The sequence below is a fragment of the Lissotriton helveticus genome, chromosome 5_2 (genome assembly GCF_964261635.1).
Source record: "Lissotriton helveticus chromosome 5_2, aLisHel1.1, whole genome shotgun sequence".
NCBI lineage: Eukaryota > Metazoa > Chordata > Amphibia > Caudata > Salamandridae > Lissotriton > Lissotriton helveticus.
The window spans coordinates 1,045,312-1,066,567 of NC_136066.1; the positions used below are offsets into that span (position 1 = coordinate 1,045,312).

The 21,256-nt window shown below is 52.5% G+C and overlaps 1 protein-coding gene across 2 annotated transcripts in view; it reads right to left on the minus strand.

Annotated features, from left to right (window-relative positions):
- Positions 1 to 21,256, minus strand: part of TBC1D13 (TBC1 domain family member 13) — a 161,411-nt gene that overhangs the window by 26,766 nt on the left and 113,389 nt on the right. For both annotated transcript variants that reach the window (XM_078646595.1, XM_078646594.1), the window contains exons 10-11: positions 8,573 to 8,733; positions 7,194 to 7,251 (exon numbers count right to left, since the gene is read on the minus strand). In XM_078646595.1, the coding sequence (XP_078502721.1) occupies positions 7,194 to 7,251; positions 8,573 to 8,733 (219 nt within the window). The remainder of the gene's footprint in view (positions 1 to 7,193; positions 7,252 to 8,572; positions 8,734 to 21,256) is intronic.

A 21,256-nucleotide genomic window follows, 5' to 3' on the forward strand; every position in this document is an offset into this window, starting at 1 on the left:
ACCATGCTTGGTTACATTGAGAAAGCAGGCCTGTGGAGTTGGCAATCAGTCAATGATTGGGGTTGCCTACAGCCATCTCTTTCTTTCTGCTTCAATACCTTTATTTACTGGTCAGGAGCAGGGGAGTCTCCTGTTGCTTGCGCTGCTGCTTGTGTCGGAGAGGTAGTCGCCACTAAGTAATCTGGCGAGTAGTGTACTTAACGTATAATGTATCCGAGGGTGACGCTTTATATTTTCTCTATACCCTAGGAGTGAGTTCCCTGCTTTGTCTGTTATGGACCAAGTCTCCTCCTAAAAAGTCCTCCTCTTCTGGGGTGACATGCATATTTACTTGGTGGTATGCTGCAGCTCTTTATATGACACAGTGATCATTTGTAGTGTTATCTGGAGGAGATGGCTTAAAGGCAAGGGCTCTAAATATGGGTCCTCCTGTCGGTCGGACAAGCCTTGCCAAGGATTTTCAGGGTTCTATGAGTAATTAGAAGGCCCTTCCAACTCACCCCTTGGGGAACAGGTATCTACACTCCCAGTAGTAGAATGTGTAGGAGACCGCAATGAGAGTGAACGTGTTGGCGGGCCCTGTGGTAGTCTGGGTGGTGATGGACTGGTGCTTTTGCTAACCATAGGCCGCTGTGGTGGTGGAAGCAGTAGAGGTTCTTCAAACTCTAGCCGCTTCTTCTTAGGGGCAGTGAGTTTCCCAGTCTTTGGGTCAACTGTCCCGTCCCTCTTGCCCAGAATCCTATGAAGCTTTTTAAGTATTGGGCCCTCTCGTTCCTCTGCAGCCTGATGTTTCGGAGCCGGCTTTGGTTTTGGTTCCAAGCTGTCCTTGTGAGAGCTTTTGGAACGACCCTTTTGTGACTATTCCGTCGATACGGATGAGTTTGGTGCCAATGGCTTTGGCACTGGAGACTTAGACCGAGGGTTTCGGTGCCGGTGGCATTGGAGAGGCTTAGACCGAGGGTTTCGGTGCCGGTGGCATTGGAGAGGCTTAGACCGAGGGTTTCGGTGCCGGTGGCATTGGAGAGGCTTAGACTGAGGGTTTCGGTACCGGTGGCATTGGAGAGGCTTAGACAGAGGGTTTCGGTGCTGGTGGCATTGGAGAGGCTTAGACCGAGGGTTTCGGTGCCGGTGGCATTGGAGAGGCTTAGACCGAGGGTTTCTGTGCCGGTGGCATTGGAGAGGCTTAGACCGAGGGTTTCGGTGCCGGTGGCATTGGAGATGCTTAGACCGAGGGTTTCGGTGCCGGTGGCATTGGAGAGGCTTAGACCGAGGGTTTCGGTGCCGGTGGCATTGGAGAGGCTTAGACCGAGGGTTTCGGTAGCGGTGGCATTGGAGAGGCTTAGACAGAGGGTTTCGGTGCCGGTGGCATTGGAGAGGCTTAGACAGAGGGTTTCGGTGCCGGTGGCATTGGAGAGGCTTAGACAGAGGGTTTCGGTGCCGGTGGCATTGGAGAGGCTTAGACCGAGTGTTTTGGTGCCGGTGGCATTGGAGAGGCTTAGACAGAGGGTGCCGGTGGCCTTGGAGAGGCTTAGACCGAGGGTTTCGGTGCCGATGGCATTGGAGAGGCTTATACCAAGGGTTTCGGTGCCGGTGGCATTGGAGAGGCTTAGACCGAGGGTTTCTGTGCCGGTGGCATTGGAGAGGCTTAGACCGAGGGTTTCTGTGCCGGTGGCATTGGAGAGGCTTAGACCGAGGGTTTCGGTGCCGGTGGCATTGGAGAAGCTTAGACCGAGGATTTCAGTGCCGGTGGCAATGGAGAGGCTTAGACCGAGGGTTTCGGTGCCGGTGGCATTGGAGAGGCTTAGACCGAGGGTTTCGGTGCCGGTGGCATTGGAGAGGCTTAGACCGAGGGTTTCGGTGCCGGTGGCATTGGAGAGGCTTAGACAGAGGGTATTGGTGCCGGTGGCATTGGAGAGGCTTAGACAGAGGGTTTCAGTGCCGGTGGCATTGGAGAGGCTTAGACCGAGGGTTTCGGTGCCGGTGGCATTGGAGAGGCTTAGACCGAGGGTTTCGGTGCCGGTGGCATTGGAGAGGCTTAGACCGAGGGTTTCGGTGCCGGTGGCATTGGAGAGGCTTAGACAGAGGGTATTGGTGCCGGTGGCATTGGAGAGGCTTAGACCGAGGGTTTCGGTGCCGGTGGCATTGGAGAGGCTTATACCAAGGGTTTCGGTGCCGGTGGCATTGGAGAGGCTTAGACCGAGGGTTTCTGTGCCGGTGGCATTGGAGAGGCTTAGACCGAGGGTTTCGGTGCCGGTGGCATTGGAGAGGCTTAGACAGAGGGTATTGGTGCCGGTGGCATTGGAGAGGCTTAGACAGAGGGTTTTGGTGCCGGTGGCATTGGAGAGGCTTAGACCGAGGGTTTCGGTGCCGGTGGCATTGGAGAGGCTTAGATAGAGGGTTTTGGTGCCGGTGGCATTGGAGAGGCTTATACAGAGGGTATTGGTGCCGGTGGCATTGGAGAGGCTTAGACCGAGGGTTTCGTGCCATGGCATTGGAGAGGCTTAGACCGAGGGTTTCGGTGCCGGTGGCATTGGAGAGGCTTAGACCGAGGGTTTCGGTGCCGGTGGCATTGGAGAGGCTTAGACCGAGGGTTTCGGTGCTGGTGGCATTGGAGAGGCTTAGACCTAAGAGTTAGCAATTTTACAGTGTGATAATTTACCTGTGTTTTGACCCGCTGCCACCGCCTCTCAGAACCTCAGGTGTGCCGGTGTCTCGAGGCTCCCCCGCTCTCCCCCCCACAGCCGAGTAATCGCTGCTGGGGCCCCCGCCATCTTAGGTGAGGGCACGAGAAGGGCGAGCAGACGACTGCTCGGCCCCTCCCACCCTCCCACCATTTCGATTACAAATGGAGCCACTGCCCCGGAAGCGCAGCGGACGGGCGCAGCGGGCGCGCCGTCAGCGCGCCGAAGGCGCGCCAAAGGCAAGCCCGTCTGTGCCCGTCCGTGACAGTCCGGGGCACGGGGCCAAAACCCCTGGCCCTTCCTCTGGTTATCCTGACCCACATAGGATTGGCGTCACGACATACTCAGGCAGTGAACTAAGGCAACTAAACACCACTGGCACACCACACTATGCCATGTGTGCACAACTGGGCCCTTTGAACACCATGGGACCAGTTAGTTGTCGGAATTGCCACTGGCTGAGTGACCCCTGGCACGGTCCCAGTAATCCCACTACCCCTAACGTGACCTTAAAATGTATTCTGCTAAATGTAAGGTCCCTCCCCAAACATGCCATTGAAATCTGGGACACCCTCGAAAGTGACCAACCAGATCTAGCCTTCTTTACGGAGACATGGCTGGACAACCACAATACCCCGGACATCGCTACGGCCCTGCCTGATAACTATAAAATACTCAACCTGAACAGGGAAAGAAAGAAGGGAGGTGGAGTTGCTTTATTGTTCAAGGACTCCCTTACCTGCAGACAGGAAGTAATTTCTCAGGCCAGCAGCCATGAAGCGATGGCTTTCTCGGTATCCATCAACACCACCATCATACTTGGCGGTGTTATTATCTATAATCCCCCTGGCTGCGCCTCTGATTTTAATACCCAACTCCTGTCACAAGTCATGCCTATATGCCTTCAGAACAAAAATATACTGCTCATAGGAGACTTCAACATCCACTACGACGATAGTAACAACCCACTATGGAGATCCTGCAGCTGTACCAAAAAATTAATCAGCCAACGCACAGGGCAGGACACACCCTTGACCTGCTGTTCTCCAATATCAACTCCATTTCTATCTCTGCTATTAAACCGCTATTGTGGACGGACCATTCTCTGGTCGAGTTCAACTTTCACCTACCCACAAAAAACCCCAGGTCCTCCAACCAAGTAACAACCCATAGGAGAAGTTATGCCAACTTCAAAGTTGAAACCTTTCAGAAACACTTTGTCCACCCCCCAAGCGGCGAGTCAGGTGTTGATGATGCAACAGACAGACTTCAGAGCCACATAGCTTCAGCCTTGGAGTACTGCTCAAAACTCCGTTGCAATGTCAAATCTAGGCGCACTGTGTCCGAAAATTGGTACGGGCCAGATCTGAAGGCACAAAAAAGGAAATGTACCTTGCTCGAACACAAGTGGAGATTAACAAAAACTCAAGAGACGAGGGCTACTTACAAAAACGAACTATCACAATACACCAAAGCCATCAGAAAGGCGAAAAAAGATTACTTTTCAAGTAGAATCTTAGATAACAAGGACTCCTCGAAAGAGCTTTTTAAAATTGTAAAAGAGCTCTGCAGTCCTCCCAACCTCTCGGCCAACTTGACTCCCACTCAAACAGGCTGCGACAAAATGAACACCTTCTTTTGCGAAAAAATTGACAAGATCTATTCATCCTTCCCTAATCTCAACACCATCAGCCTGCTGGAACCCGAGTCCTCCTCCCCCCAAACCTGCTGTGCTAGCTTTGGCCCTTACTCCGAAGAGGAAGTAGGCAAAGCTATGCTCGAAATCAAATCTGGCTCCCCCCTTGACCCCTGCCCTCATCATATCTTCCGGCAGCTCATTCCCCTGATCTGTCCCTCTGTAAATCAGGAACTAAATCATTCACTAGAGGCTGCAGAGTTCCCATCCTGCTGGAAGACCGCCACAGTCACCCCCCTGATAAAAAAAGCTGGATTGGATATTAACAACCCGGCCAACTATAGGCCCATATCCCAACTTCCCTATCTATCGAAAGTCCTAGAGAAACTGGTCAACAGACAACTGGCCAGTTTTCTCGAAGCAAACAATCTGCTGGACATCACACAGACGGGCTTCAGGGCCAATAACAGCACAGAAACTACTCTCCTAGCAGTGCTGGATAACATCAGGATGCATGTCGATCAGGGAAAGACAGCGGCCCTGATACTGTTGGATCTCTCGGCGGCTTTCGACACCGTCCCCCACCACCTGCTTCTGGAAACCTTAGCATCCAAAGGTATAAGGGGCAAAGCATTGGGTTGGCTACGGTCTTTCCTGTCGGACAGATCACAGTCGGTGCACATGGGTAACTTCTCGTCCCCATGCCGGAACATCAAATACGGGGTCCCACAGGGGGCCTCACTAAGCCCAACTTTGTTCAATATTTTTGTTTCTTCCCTGGCAGAAATAGGCAGAAAGTGGGGCGTAGAAATCTGTTCCTACGCCGACGACACCCAACTTACGGTCATCCTGGATGAAAAAAACAACCCCAAAGAAAGGCTCCTTAACTGTCTTACTGAGCTGGCCGAATGGATGCATCAGCATTGCTTAAAACTCAATGCAGACAAATCCGAGATTCTTCTGTTCGGTAGCCACACCGAGCTGTGGAATGACAGCTGGTGGCCAAAAGCGCTGGGCACTCCACCAACCCCGTCGCAAACTGCGAAAAACCTTGGAATAACCGTGGATACTGCACTATCCATGAAGACTCATGTAGCTGCCATTTGTGGCAAAGGCTTCGGAATCCTAAAAATGCTTAAAAGAGTCTTCCCCTGGATCCCACTGGAGTGCAGAAAGATCCTGGTCCAGTCACTCTTGATGAGTAGGCTGGACTATGGCAACTCTCTGTTCGTAGGCATGGCCGAGTACCTTTTTAACAAGCTCCAAATGGTACAGAACGCAGCAGCCAAGGCCATTTGTATGAAAAGGAAATACGACTCGGCCAAGAGCTGTCTGCGCCACCTCCACTGGCTACCAATGAGGCAAAGAGCCTCTTTTAAAATGATGTGCATCACTCATAGAGCACTGCACAAAACTGGGCCCCTCATCCTGAGAAATAGGATTCAGTTCTATGCTCCCACGCGGAACTTCCGCTCTCAATTCTTGGCTCGCGCAAAAACCTGCAGGGTAAAGAGAGCCAGGATGGGCGAGCGCGCTTTCTCCCATATTGCAGCCGCCAAATGGAATGAACTACCTACAGCCCTCCGACTTACAGAATGCCACCTGGCATTTAGGAAACAGCTAAAATCTTTCCTCTTTCCTCTTCCCGAATAAAGTCCTACTAGGCTTCCATCCATGCTACTTTCACATTAGCTAGCATAGCGCCGTGATATCCTACCCGGGATGATTGTTAGCGCTTTACAAGAACCTAAAATAAATAAAATAGACCGAGGGTTTCGGTGCCGGTGGCATTGGAGAGGCTTAGACCCAGGGTTTTGGTGCCGGTGGCATTGGAGAGGCTTAGACAGAGGGCTTCGGTGCCAATGGCACTGGTGAGGCTTGGTGTCCGGAGCTCTCTGAGGTCGATGCCTGTTCTGGTAGTTAAGTGCACAATCAGGATCGAGAGACCCCTCATCCTTTCTCGACTGGAACCACTTGGTTACGGAGCACCAAGACTATGTTAAGCAGTGGCTGCTGTGCCGACCCACTCTAGGGCGCGGCTCCAGCAAGTCTTGCAATCATGCTTCGGATGCATGGGCTGGAGCGACAACAGTACTAATGACCAATGGTATAGAATTCGGCCTGTGGTTGTCTCCGGCTCAGCGTTGGGCCCTTCTGATAGAAGATAGATGACTGGCCCATGTCATCTACGCCTCTGGTATAGATGTCAGAGCTTCTAGATGCGATGTACTGCAGGTTACCTGCGGACTCACCTCCTTCATATTCTGCCTTGTCGCAGATCTCTTCTCCCCCCGAAAACTCCTATTCTGCGGTGGTCTTCATAATGAGGGAAAGTCATCATGTGTGACAGCAAGTGTTTTTTGATTTAAACTGTTGACACGCCACACAATCCTGGTCATTGTGTTCAGGGAAGAGGCACAAATTACAGACCGTGTGTGGATCGCTTATGTTGCTCGGAGTGTCCCTCCAAAATGGGGTCCGATCCAGTCCTTTTCCCTGAATATTCTCTGCCCCTAATGGAAGGCGCTAAGAAGTGGATGTGTCGGTTACTTGGAGACCGGTCATCGATGTCTTGACTGCATCGCAAGATGACTTCTCGCCAATGCGTTAGCTTCTCTGGGTCTGTAAAGCCTCAAGCTTCGACATCCAAGGCCGATGGCTGAGAAAAACAATCTGAAGATGGAGCCGATGACCATGCGCATTACCTCGAAGAGGAGGAGTCACAGGATCTGGGTTGGGAGTGGGACAGAAATCTAAAAACACCAATGTGCCCAGAAGGTTTCCGTGTGAATGAAGACAGGTCCAGGACATGGAAGAGTGAGCCAAGAGATACAGAGATTGCCAGCTCCTGCCAGGCATCTTTCTCCAAGACTTACCTGCAGCAGCCTCATGTTCAGGGTGAAGTCTCCTTCCAGTAACTGCTCCCGGATGAGTCTGTAGAGGAAACAGGGTCAGATTCAGTAAAGTGAAACCCCTACTAGTCTGCACACTTCATGCCAGCATGCATGACCCACATTAAAAGGTGATCCCCCAGGGAATACGTCTGCACCTCACACTCATCAACGTGGCGCAGCACACCAGCAGCACTCACACAGACGTCACCAGGGAGGACGTCTGCACCTCACACTCTCATCAACGTGGCGCAGCACTCACACAGACATCCCCAGGGAGGACGTCTGCACCTCACACTCACATCAACGTGGCACAGCACACCAGTAGCACTTACGCAGACATCCCCAGGGAGTACGTCTGCACCTCACCCTCACATCAACATGGCGCAGCACACCAGCAGCACTCACACAAACATCACCAGGGAGTACGTCTGCACCCCACACTCACATCAACGTGGCGCAGCACACCAGCAGCACTCACACAGACGTCACCAGGGAGTACGTCTGCACCTCACACTCACATCAACGTGGCGCAGCACTCACACAGACATCCCCGGGGAGGACGTCTGCACCTCACACTCACATTAACGTGGCGCAGCACACCAGCAGCACTCACACAGACATCCCCAGGGAGTACGTCTGCGCCTCACCCTTACATCAACGTGGCACAGCACACCAGTAGCACTTATGAAGACATCCCCAGGGAGTACGTCTGCGCCTCACTCTCACATCAACATGGCGCAGCACACCTGCAGCACTCGCACAGACTTCACCAGGGAGTACGTCTGCACCTCACACTCACAACAACATGGCGCAGCACACCAGCAGCACTCACGCAGACATCCCCAGGGAGTACGTCTGCACCTCACCCTCACATCAATGTGGCTCAGCACTCACACAGACATCCACAGGGAGGACGTCTGCACCTCACACTCACATCAACATGGCGCAGCACACCTGCAGCACTCGCACAGACTTCACCAGGGAGTACGTCTGCACCTCACACTCACAACAACATGGCGCAGCACACCAGCAGCACTCACGCAGACATCCCCAGGGAGTACGTCTGCACCTCACCCTCACATCAACGTGGCTCAGCACTCACACAGATATCCCCAGGGAGGACGTCTGCACCTCACACTCACATCAACATGGCGCAGCACACCTGCAGCACTCGCACAGACTTCACCAGGGAGTACGTCTGCACCTCACACTCACAACAACATGGCGCAGCACACCAGCAGCACTCACACAGACATCACCAAGGAGTACGTCTGCATCTCACACTCACATCAACATGGCGCAGCACACCAGCAGCACTCACACAGACATCCCCAGGGAGTACGTCTGCACCTCACACTCACATCAACATGGCGCAGCACACCAGCAGGAGGAACTCGAAGCGCTGGTCATCAGAGAAGAGGGAGTCCCAGATGCGAATGACGTCAGGCAGCAAGAACTCCTGCGACAGCAGGAGCGTCAGCCACCGGAAGGTGAAGAACTGCGGCTTGATGTTCTGCTCTTGCTGTGGAGAGAGGTGAACATCGTCAGATGGGTTCCCAGGCAATCGGCGCTCTCTAGTCATGAGGCAACGGTTACTGGCTGATGTGAGGACCAACATGATTCATGAGGCCTGGTTCGAGTGTTCAACACAAAAACAAAAAGCCATTCAACACACACTCAGTCCCACAGCCAGTACCATCATAAGGATGAGGCGCTCAGTCCATGCAAGGGACTAAGGACACCGCAGAGCTGTCATGTCCTGCCAGGACTCTCTCATTCCCCTCCTCTGCACCCAGTCCTTTCTCTAGGACCATGACAAGTGGCTGCATCAGGGGAGAGGGATGAAGAGTGCAGCAGTTACTACAGACAGTGCTTACTTCTGCATCTCACATACTTCAGTACCAGCTCTGGAAGGGCTGTGGCTCTGGATGATTCTAAGGAGCAGTCTAGCTAGGGTGGTCTTGAGTGGGACAAACAAGCCCCTGAACTGCTAAAGAGCCAGCATTGGTTTTATCTGCAGGAGGACGAATATGGTGCTCCAGCAAAATGTCCTTTTAAAGCACTGCTCTGCAAATATAGTCAGGACAGAGACAGTGTGTGCACTTGCATCAACATGCAAGTATCAAAGTAGGTTCTGGGGCTTGGGATGGGTTCAGAGCTAGGATTGGTTCGTTCTAGGGGCGTGCTAATGTGCTGGCTTATTTTTAATACATGATAGGTGTTTTAGAATTATAGTGTCTACATTTATACTGCATTTGCACACAAAAAAATGATATGCAAATATTTGTAATAAAAACACAGCATATTCTAAGAATATGTGATGTAACAACGCGATCAACATGATCGCGGTATGTAACATCGCAGTTTTTACAACGCAAGTCGTTACAACGACTTGCGCTGGAGGGTGCTGGACTTAGGGACAGTACAGTTTACTATTCCAACACCAGTCTACCTACAGTAGGGAAGGTGTTTGAATAGTAAATCTTACTATTCCTTAAGTTATAGCGACCTCCAGTGCAAGTTGATGTAACGCTTGCATTGTAATAGCAGCGTCCTAAAAGCATTGCAGTATAATCACCGCGATGTAAAGGATGTTTCCCTATTCTAAAGATTTAGTATTTTTTTAAATAAAACAGTTTTTATTACTAAAGGTATAGCATACACAGCTTGTCATTGCCTATAACCCTGGGGCCGGCAGCGTCAGTAATTATGGAAGAACAGAATTGTACACAGCCTATGTGCCGACATCCCGGAGGCTCGGCGGCGATTTCAGAGCAAGGCGTAATGCTAAGACCAAAGCTAACATCGTACGGCAGCGAAGTCGACTGTTTGATAATTTTCCCTTTTTTATAACACCAACAACGAATCACCTAAGTGGAACATGCAGAAATAATAAGAGCAGAGTCGAATCGTAGTCACAATTGATACATCAAATAGGAAGAATCAGAACCAAGTCAAAGCAGCATTAAATTAGCGCAGGAGTCTTCCCACAGGTCCAGCCCGTGTCATAGCTAATTCAGCAGTTGGAGAGTCACATAGTTCACCCCTGTATATGTTCCAGTGCCCCCACTTCCTGTCCCACACCCTAGGGCAACCCCGAATTTTGTATACCGTCTTTTCTGCAATCATGCACCTATCCATTTCATCCACCCATCCCACCACTAGGGGTCTGTCCCGGGAGCCCCATTTCATCGCGATGGAACGTTTAGCCAATAGAAATCCCAGAGCTGCCCATTGTAGTTCTTGAACATTGAGATCGTTGGCACCCCAGATATCAAGGACACATGGCTTCGGGAGTGGTTGCAATGGCTTGCCTAAAGAATCGCTCATTTTCTTGAGGACGCAGCCCCAAAACTCCTGCACCCTCGGACAGTCCCACAGTGTGTGAAAGAAAGTGCCAGGTAAGTTGCAGCCTCGCAGGCACAGGGGGTCAGGGCGTCGTCCTATTTTTGCCAGGGCAAGAGCGGACATGTAGGTCCTATGTAACACCTTTAACTGAATCAGACGGAACCTATGGCAGATAGCAGATTGTCTAGGGGACATGAGGGCCGAGCGCCATTCTTCCTCATCGAAGGGGCCCAGGTCCGCTTCCGATTTGGTCCGCAGCGACGGGAAAGAGTTGGGGAGATTATTACACAGTTTGCGGTAGGTATAGGAGATAGCCTTCTCAGGTAGCGGTTCCGATAACAATCTGTCCTCAAGGGGGGAAATAGGAGGAATTGAGGAGAGGTCAGGGATGGCCATGCGGATGGCATGTGAAATTTGCAGATATCGAAATAATTCTGTGGAAGCTAAAGAGTACTTAGTTTGAAGAGCACTAAAAGACAAGATGGCACCCTTGTAAACCAGATCACCCACCTCAGAAATCCCAATCATGTCCCATTTGTCAAATCCCTGGGAGAAGCAGAGGGAGCCCAGGCGTTGCGACGACCACAAGGGGGTGGCTTTAGAAAGCGTATCAGCCCATCCCAAACTCTTATTGGCTCTGTGCCACAATGTGACCGTATGATCCATGGGGCCGACGTATCTGTGTTTAGCAGGCTTGCTATATAGGGCCCCCAGATAGCCCTCATAACCAGTTTGGATCCTATCGAGGAGGAAGGCCGGATTGAGGGGCGAGCCATGCGCCCAGTGGTTAACAGCCACCAACTGTGACGCCCAGTAGTAGAGACGAAGGTTGGGCAGGGCAATGCCGCCATCATACCAGCCTTGAAAAAGCTTAGACAGGGCAATCCGAGCGGCACCGCCGTCCCACAGCAAAAGACGAAGCTCACCTTCAACCATGCGAAAGTAGGAGTCAGGGATCAATAAGGGGCAGTTCTGCAGGGCATATAGAAAGCGCGGAAGAGCTAACATTTTAAACAGAGCCGCCCTGCCCGGGAGTGACAGTGGGAGGGATCGCCAATGTGCAACGTCGCTGCGAAGTCTGCGCAGGGGAGTTGCGTCATGAAATACTTTGGAATCCGGCGTAATGTAGATGCCGAGATATCGGAAGCCGTCCGCGGCCACCGCAATGGTGAACCCTCGGGGCAATCGGGGAGGGGAGCCACGCAGCATATATAGTGTGGATTTAGTCCAATTAATCGAGTAGCCGGAATATTTGCCAAAGTTGGTGAGGACATGGAACAAGCTATTAATGGAAGATCGGGGAGAGGACATATAAATCAAAATATCGTCGGCATAGAGGGAGATTTTGTCCATGACGTCGCCATTCCACTGGAGACCTCTGATGGAGACGTCCGTGTGGACCCAGTGTGCGAGGGGCTCGAGGGTGAGAGCGAAGAGCAACGGGGATAGAGGGCAACCTTGCCTGGTGCCCCTGTGGAGACTAAACTGTCGCGAAGTGTGGCCGTTGACCCTGACCTGGCAAAAAGGTCTGTGTACAAGAGCCGCACCCAACTAATAAATTGGGGTCCGAAGCCAAAGCGGGCCAGGACCTCGAAGAGGTAGGGCCATTCGATGGAGTCAAATGCCATCGTGGCGTCAAGGGATAAGATGGCCGCATCCTGTTGGATAATAGGCTGGCGACTCAGGACATTGTTGACTCTGCGCAGGTTCAATGCGGTATTACGACCCGGAAGGAAACCGGACTGGTCATCATGGATGAGGGAGGGAAGCACGAGAAGTAGCAGAGTAGCCAACAGCTTGGCCAGGACCTTCGCCTCCGTGCTAATCAAAGAGATCGGCCGATAAGAGCCGCAGCTATCGGATGGTTTATTAGGCTTGAGGATTACAGCAATGGAGGCTAATCGCTGAGCTAACGGGAGGACGCCATCATCTCGACTCAGTAGAAACATATTTCGCAAGTGAGGGATAGTTTCCCTGGCCATGCCCTTGAGGAATTCGACCGGGACTCCATTTGGGCCCATAGCTTTGCCGGAGTTGACGGCGAAAAGCGCCGAAGTAAGTTCTTCCACTGTGATATCAGCGTCCAGGGTCGCCCTATCTACATCAGAAATTATCGGAAGACGCATCACCGCCAGGAGTTGTCTAGACTCCTCAGGCATATAGGAAGGACCCGCAGTATAGACACTTTCCAAGTGGTCGGCAAAAGCCTCCGCAATATATTGAGGGTCAGTAACCGTGACTCCATCCGGTCTAATGATGGAGGATACCCACCTGGAGCCTTGATCCCGGCGCTCCAGCCAAGCAAGCATTTTCCCTGCAGCATATCCGAATTCGTAAACCCGATGGCGCGAGTGGAGCAGGTGGGCCCGCACCCTCTCCTGGGCAAGTGCTTTGTATGACAGTTGTTGAGTACGGAGACGGGCCGCGGTGTCGTCGGTGGGAGCGGTGTTGTGCGTCCTTTCGAGGTGGACGAGGTCAGATTCTGCCTGGAGGATCTGGTCATTATGGTTACGCAAATAGCCCGTTTTTGGTGTCATCTCCTCGCCCTTCACGACCGCCAAGTAAGACTCCCAAAGGGTCACCGCGGAGTCAACTGAGCCGACATTTTCAGCAAAATAATATTCGGTACGCTCGAGGAGAGCGTCTTTAATATCAGGTATCCGCAGCAACCAAGGGCTAATAACTATTGGGCCTCGAGTATAGGGGCGATGGTAGGTCAGGTCTACACTAAGGGGTGAGGGATCGGAGATGCCGCGCGGAAGACCCTGCGGTCGGACAAAGTAGCCGAGATCCGCAGCGGGGCAGAATAAATAATCAATGCGGGACATACTTTTGTGTGCATTCGAGTAGTGCGTAAAATATGACGTAGTCGGGTAACACTGGCGCCAGATGTCTACCAGCCCCATGGCTTGAGTAAAGTCGGAAAGGTCGGAGCGTGACCGATGAGAGCTGCGCTTAGGGCTGCGGTCTAGGTCGTCGCACATCGTGCTATTAAAGTCACCGCCAATCAGTAAAGTACCGACAGGGAGGCTCAGCAGGTGGGTACCCAGCTCCCTTAGGGAGTCCAGCACGAGTGTAGGTGGAATATAAACAGAGACCAGATTTAGCGGGCGGCCCTCCCAAGTAGCCTCTACTATCGCAATGCGACCCAAGGGGTCAGCCCATGTCTTGGAATGAATAAGTGCCAGGTTTTTCTTGATGAGGATCCCCGTACCGCGGGACCCAGACGTGAAGCCCGCGTGAACTAGCAGTGTATATCCCCCCTGTTGGAGAGCCTTGCAAGTGTTACCCACTAGATGTGTTTCCTGTAGCAGGACGATGTCGGGGGAGTGGCGACGAAGGTATTGGAGGACAACACTCCTTTTGATCTTGTGCCCCAGTCCATTAACGTTCCAGGACAGGAGCGTGAGGGTTCGACAGTGGGGGTGCGTCATAGATGTGGACTAAGGGGGTCATCGGAAAGGAGAAGTGGAAGTAGGGCTGGCGGAAGCACCAGGGCGATAAGTCGGAGTAATAGTGTGGAAGGAGAAGCTCACAAGGCATTAGGGGAACAGGCAACCCTCGGGACGAACCGCTAGACAGCTTGAGACCTATAGTGGGCCGAGAGCAGTGGTCAATGTGACAGAAGAGGACAAGAAAAACAATAACAATGTAACAACATCAGAGGAATCCCAGATCCCCCCCTGCCCCCCCTCCCTGCTTCCCTGCCCGTGGACTTGAAACTATCCACACCCCAACTAGGCAGAGTGCCTGTCGCCCTCCCAACCATGGTAGGGGTACTCGGTGAGCCTGACTCTAGTAATGGAGTGACCATCAAATACAGGAGAAAACTAAACGTCAAACAGTTCCCAGTGCCAAATTCACATATCAAACAGAGTACCTGGTAAGTAGTCAATGCGGCCTCGACCAGGGCCGAAGAATTACACCATCAGGGATCAGGAGCCAACAAGGTGCGGAGATCCGCCACGCAAAGCGGTCCCAGCAAATAAGTCCCTGTGAGAGGAGCAGGTCCGGTGAGCAACGGAAATCAGTCCCCAACTTCGTTGATACCAGTAAAGAGTTCCTGGCTACCTGGCATCTGTTCATCGCGAGCCAGATCGTCTTGAGCCTCGTGGGCATCGCAGCGCCTCGGAGATCTTCCAGCACGGCGCCATCCCTCCAACCAGTCCCACACCTCCTCCGGCGACAAAAAGAACCACGCTTTGCCCTCGTGCTCCACTCGCAATTTTGCTGGGAAAAGCATGGAATATTTAATCTGTTTGTCTCGTAGAGCTTTCTTGACTTCCAGGAAGCTGCGGCGCCTAGCCTGGACCTTCATGGTGAAGTCCGGGAAGAGCGTAATGCGGGCGTTATCCACGAGGAGAGACGGCCCTGCCCGGGCTGCCTGGAGGATGGCGTCGCGGTCACGAAAATTGAAGACCCTCGCAATAATTGGTCGGGGGGGGGTGCCCCCGGTTTGAGGCTGCCTCCCGGGACCCTGTGGGCCCGCTCGATGGAGAAAAAGCTTGAGAGCTTCTTTGGGCAGAGGTGGGTCGTAATCAATTTTTCCACAAAGAGGTCCGCAGCAGGCTCCTCCATTCGTTCCGGCACGCCCAAAATTCGAATATTATTGCGTCGCGCCCTCCCTTCATAATCGTCCAGGAGCTCGCTCATCTGCTGTTGCTTCTGGAGTTGCTCCACTTCCCGCTGGAGGGTAGAACTGTCATCAATCAGGGCCGCAGTTTTAACTTCCACGTCTTTGACCTTGGGAGTCCATTTTCCACAGGTCAGCCCTCAGCAGAGTCACTTCTATATTAACTGAGTCAATCCGCGTCTCCAGGGAGGATCTGACGCCAGCTATCGCCTGCATAACGTCTTCTAGGATGGGGGCCTTCGCTCCCGGCGAGGGGGACGAAAGATTGGGGGTTTCAGGGGAGGTCGCAGTTTTATCACTACTTTTTGTGCCCCAGGAGTTCTTATTGAGCTGCCTCTGGGTGGGGGGTTTGGTCCTCTTACCGGACGCCATGAAGAACAGAAGCGTCTAAGAGGCGGCGTATACGGTGTAGAGGAAGGCAGGGTGCAGCAGGAGGAAAGGTCGATGGCGGGAGAGAAAGCGATATCCACTCGGCCCCACAGTCCAATCTCAGCGGACAGAGCACCACTCAGAGAGCGGCGAGCAATAGAACTCCCAGAAGGTGGCGGCCAGACTTCGGGCTCAGGATCGGCTCGGAGGCTCAAGAGGGCAATGGGGAGTCCAAGCAATCGTCAAGAATCACCACAGGGCAATGACGGCCCTAGGCCAACACATCCAAAGGTGACCCAACAAACAGAGGGGCGGATCCAGTCCAGGAATCGCAGTGGGAGGCCCCCCGGGGATCCAGGAGGGCCAAGCTGCGAGCAGGGCCCCAAGTGAAGGTCAGCCAGCCAAGTCGCCACTCACACCAGAGCCAGCGAGGGATCGATCGCGGGGTTGCGTGATATGCCAGCGCAGTGGACACACTCAGCGCCATCCCGTAGGTCAGCACCACACCAAATGCGCACTCGAGCTCAGGGCCACGGAGCTCAGGCCTCCACCACAGCTAGGGACAGCAGCAGCAGACCGGCGGTCCGAAGCAGGGGTCCGGTGGTTGTTGACGAGGAAATGCGGCACTTCGCACTCCCGGCCGCAAAAGCAGGCCCCGAAGCTGGCAGCGGTAGGATCACGGCAGGGGTGGGAGGCAATCCGGGAAGCGGCAGGCGGTGGTGCAGAGGCCCAGTAGCTGGGGTGGTGCGAGGGAGAGCAAGGGCAGCACAGGTCCACAGCGGCGGCCAGCAGGTGGGGTAAGCGCCGGCCAGGTATCACAGTGAGTGGTCGGGCACAGTGGGGGGCCGGGAATGCCTCAGGGCACAAGCGGAGCCTCGCAGTCAACGTACCTCCTCAATTGAAGGGGGCAACTGGTCCGCGGCGTCTGGGTCTACGCCGCACAGGAGAGAGGCCACTGCAGGAGATAGTCGCGGAGGGCCGAGGTTCCAAGGACGGCCCCGGGGATGCGTGCAGTCCCGCAGCGGTCTCGGAGGCATCAAAGGCAGGTATGGCTCGGTAGGCCGGGTCTACGGCGGAAGGCAGGCGGGGGAAGGCTCCAAGCGCCCGCGGCCACAGGCCCAAAAGCCGGGGTATTGCGTAGGCGGCCCCCAAGGTAACAGGAGTCGCGCCGCGCTCACCCCGGGCAGTGCGGATATGGCAAGGAGGCGGCCACTGAGTCTCCGGGAGTCGGAAAATGCTTCGGCAGGGCTCCGGAGGTATGTAGCAGGGTCCGATCCACAGTGCCGTCGCTGAAGAAGGCCAAACCAGTGGGCACAGCTAATCACGGAGACAAAGCTCCGATTCGGGGGCCATCCTGCCAGCAGCCGGACCTCCATTCAGCAGGAGCGTCTCGCCCGTGGCGCCGCTGGAATCAGGGCAGGAACCTCGTCGGTGCAGGCACTGGAGTCAGCTGTGGGGCCCCCCCGAAGTTTGGGGGGATCCCAGGTCAGGAATCGGAGAAATTCGGCGGATAAGCAGGCAGGGGTCGGGAGCCGCGTTATAGAGCGGCCATGTCCACCGGCTGCTAGCCACGCCCCCAGATTTAGTATTTTTGTGGTCAATGTTTGGTTACTCTAAATTAGTCGCACAGTATTGTGGTACTCAGCATCTGGAAATACAAGCCACACGCACACCAGAGACTCGCAGATGTGTAACCTGGTCTATCCGGTTCTGGACTCTTCGGTGCCCATGAGACATGGGCATGATATCGAATCAGTGAGACGAACAGCGCCTTCACATCAATTGCTTGGAATTTCTTGCCGGTTCTTTCACCATCAAGTGCTGGACGAAAGACAGGATCAGCTGCCATGTCCTTCTCAAAATGGACAATGTGTCCGCTATATAAACCACCTGGGGGGCACAAAATCCAAGGTCCTAGCGGACATGGCCAAGGAATTTTGGACCTTTTGCCTAGACAACAGTGTCTCAGTAATGGCGGAGTACCTTCCGGGAGCAGCCAATGTGGTGGCAGACTGGTGCTCCAGAGAATGGTCGGATGTCAGTCTCTGGCAGTTGGATACCAGAGTCTTCCATAGGCTCCACGCCCTTTGGGGTCCCTTCTCGGTGGACCTCTTTGCATCTCGCCTGGACCCCCGTTTCTTCAGTTGGAAACCGGATCCTCTAGCGGCGGCGCCTTCCTTCAGGACTGGTCCCTGAAGACTGGGTACGCCTTTCCACCGTTTGCGATGATCATGCGCCTCACAGCGCAGGTTCGCTGTCAGCAGGCGAAGGTAGTGCTGATCACGCCTTATTGGAAGTCGCAAGTTTGGTTTCCAGTTCTTCTGGAACTTTCTTGGGATTCTCCAATCCTTCTACGCCCTGATCACATGATTCTTTGGGATCCCCAGGGAGGGCCTCATCCGTTAGCCCTGCAGAATCGGATGCCCCTCATGGCTTGGAAAATTTCCGGCAACGTTGGAGACTCCGAGGCTTATTGGGAGAAGCTCAGACTATCTTGGCAGCGGCATGGGCAGACGGCACTAACAAGCGATACCGTTCGGCTTGGTCAAGATGGGTGGGTTGGTGCTTTAGCCGGGGTCAGGATCCCATATGGTGCGATGTGGTCCACGTCCTGAACTTCCTGGCTTCCTTAGCCACAGAGGGTTTGGCTTACCGCACCATAAATTCGTACAGATCAGCCATTTCGGCGGGCCATGATCCAGTGCAGGGCGCTGTAGTGGTGGGAACTCCTTTTGTATGTAAATTGTTAAGGGGTATTCACCTATCCCTACCTCCCCTGCCTCGATACTCCGACCTGTGGGATGTTAACAAGGTTTTGCATTTCTTCAAATCCTGGCCTTCCAATAGGTACCTGTCTTGCAAGCAACTCTCTACAAACTTGGCCATGCTCCTTTATTTGGGGCCAGATGTAGGTCGGCAAATACCGGTCGGTAACGGCCGATTTCAGCCGTTAACCGACCGGTATTTGCAAATGGAGATGTAGGGGCCTTCAAAAGTACAGAATCGGTATATTTACCGAATCGGTAAAGTTACCGATTCGGTAAAATACCGATTCTGTAAATTTACCGATTCGGTAAATCAATATGTAGGTGGCACTGAAAATAGTGCCACAGGCCATTACCGATTCGTTATTTTCCATGTAATACAATTGCATGGTAAATAACGAATACCTGTGTACATGCACATCTGTGCATGCACACCTGTGCCATGTGGCACACAGACATGCCCTAAGGGCATGTATGTGTGTCACATGGCACACAAGCCAGAAACAGGGGTGCAACAGGGTGTCAAAGTGACACACTGTTCCCCTTGCAAATTCGGTATTTTTACAGATTCGGTAATTACCGATTCGGTATTTGCCATTGATTCCTATGGGTTTCAAGGCCCATAGGAATCCATGGCAAATACTGATTCTGTAATTACAGAATCGGTAAATACCGAATCATACCGATTCGGTATTTTTTACCGAAAAATTACCTACATGTGATTTACCGATTCATGAATACCGAATCGGTAAAATTCGGTATTTATGAATCGGTAAATCTGATTTTTACCTACATCTGGGCATTGGTGTCCTGCAGGTGGGTTTCTGATGTGAGAGTTCTTGATCTCTCCGGTCGGGTTTTTTCCCCCCAAGGGGTTACTTTTCATGTTTCTCGACGTAACAAGCCGGACTCCAGGGTAATTTCATACCCGGCTTTTGATAGACACCCTAAGTTATGTGTGGTGCGTTGTCTCAAGGCTTATGAGAGCATGACGGAAGAACATCATCTGCACGGTGTGAACCAGTTGCTGATCTCTCTCAGGAAACCCTTTAAGGCTGTGTCTTCTCCCACCATTGTCAGATGGGTCATGCGGGAGCGGGCATTGACATCTCGCACTTCGGTGCTCACTCAGTGAGAGGAGCAAGGGGATCCAAAGCCTTTACCCTCGGACCGAGGATATTTTCAATCCCGCTGACTGGTCATCAGACTCAATGTTTAAAAGATTTTATTTTAAACCGGTCATTGACATGGCTTCCCTGGTGGTGGACAAGCTTTGAACGAGCATAATCCTCGCCTCCCGTCCTGCCATAGAATGAAAAATTTCCTAGTAGACACGAAGGAAAGTTTCAATTCTATTAAAGACTCGGAGGTGAGGATTATTCCCTCCAAGAGATCCTGAGGAGTCAGCCACTCTCTCCCACCCTGGCCTATGTATCAACTACGCCGTAAGGTATAAGTATTGGTCTCAATATTATTGTTTAAGGTTGTTACTATTCCAAGTATAATTATATTCGTATTGGTGATTGTGTATCCTTGTATCTTTCTGATCATATCGCTCCTTATCGGTATAATACCTTGGTGAGCCTTGTGTTAAGTTAAGTTCTGGTTCATTCGTTATTCTCTTACTTCTTTCAGGACCAGACACATCTAAAACGGACTAATGGAATTCATTGACGGCTGGATGGTTCGCAGTCAAGAAAGAGGAGGTATCTCAGCATTCCCCGGACCCGAAGGACAGGCGTGGATGATGATTGGCTGACCTCTCGGACTGCCCCTTCCCTGGGGTTCCTGGGAAATAGTTTTTTTTTCTGTAAAGTTGAATCTGCTGGTGTTGGAAAATAAAGAAAGCAGAGCATAATCCTTGCCTCCGAGTCCTTAATAGAATTGAAACTTTCCTTCGTGTCTACTAGGAAATTTTTCATTATGTGTGACCAGTGTGCAGAAACTAAGAAGATCTATTGGATGAAGAGCCCATTTTACAGAGCGGGGAGGATGGGAAGGTCAATGAGGAATATGCAGCTAGATAGAGTCTTTACTAGAAAAAGGGTTACCGACGGTAGGTAACTTGTTCTTCTGACAGAGGCCACTAACTGCAGATTCCTCGCCTAAGAATAGATACCCAAGCAACACCTCCTTGAGGTGGGTCTGCAAATGAATGAATGAATACCTTCTTCTATAGCGCATGGCTACTCTTGAGCATCCCAGCGCTGTAAGACAAAGGAAAATAAAGACACTATTGGAAAAGGTGCGTTTTTAAGCGCTTCCTGAAAGCAAGGTGGTTTAACTCATGCCTAATGACATCAGGGAGTGCGTTCCATTCTTTAGCTGCATGCACCGAGAGTCGACGGCCACCCATCCGGGCCAGCTTCATCCTGGGAACTACCAGCAGGTTCCGCTGGTTGGATCTCAGAGTTCTCACTGATTGGATGCGATGAAAGAGGGGATCCAGGATAGGCGGGCCAGCACCATGGATGGATTTGTGCGCCATGCACATGGTCTTAAAAGTTATCCTTCCCTTAATGGATAGCCAGTGCAAGGATTGAAGTGCGGCTTTTGCTGAACATCTTTTAGGGACTTTCATAAGTAGTCGAGCAGCACAATTCTGTACCGATTGCAGAATTTTTATGGTGCCGACTGGCTTAAACCAGAAAGTCCTGAAGGACTTAATGGGCAAAGTGCCAGTTTCGATAGACTTGACTGTCCAAGCAGTAGTCTTTTGTGAACATGTAAATGTAAATGTATGAAACTTATATATGTGGAGTGATGCCCACGTGCAGCCTGTCCCGGACATTTGTCCAGGACAGGCGCACCATGTAGTAGTGGCCACTTTGGCTCTGGTGGAATGAGCCCCCAAGCCTTCAGGTGGCGGCTTTGTTTCTGGTGGAATGAGCCCGCAAGCCTTCAGGTGGCCACTTTGGCTCTGGTGGAAT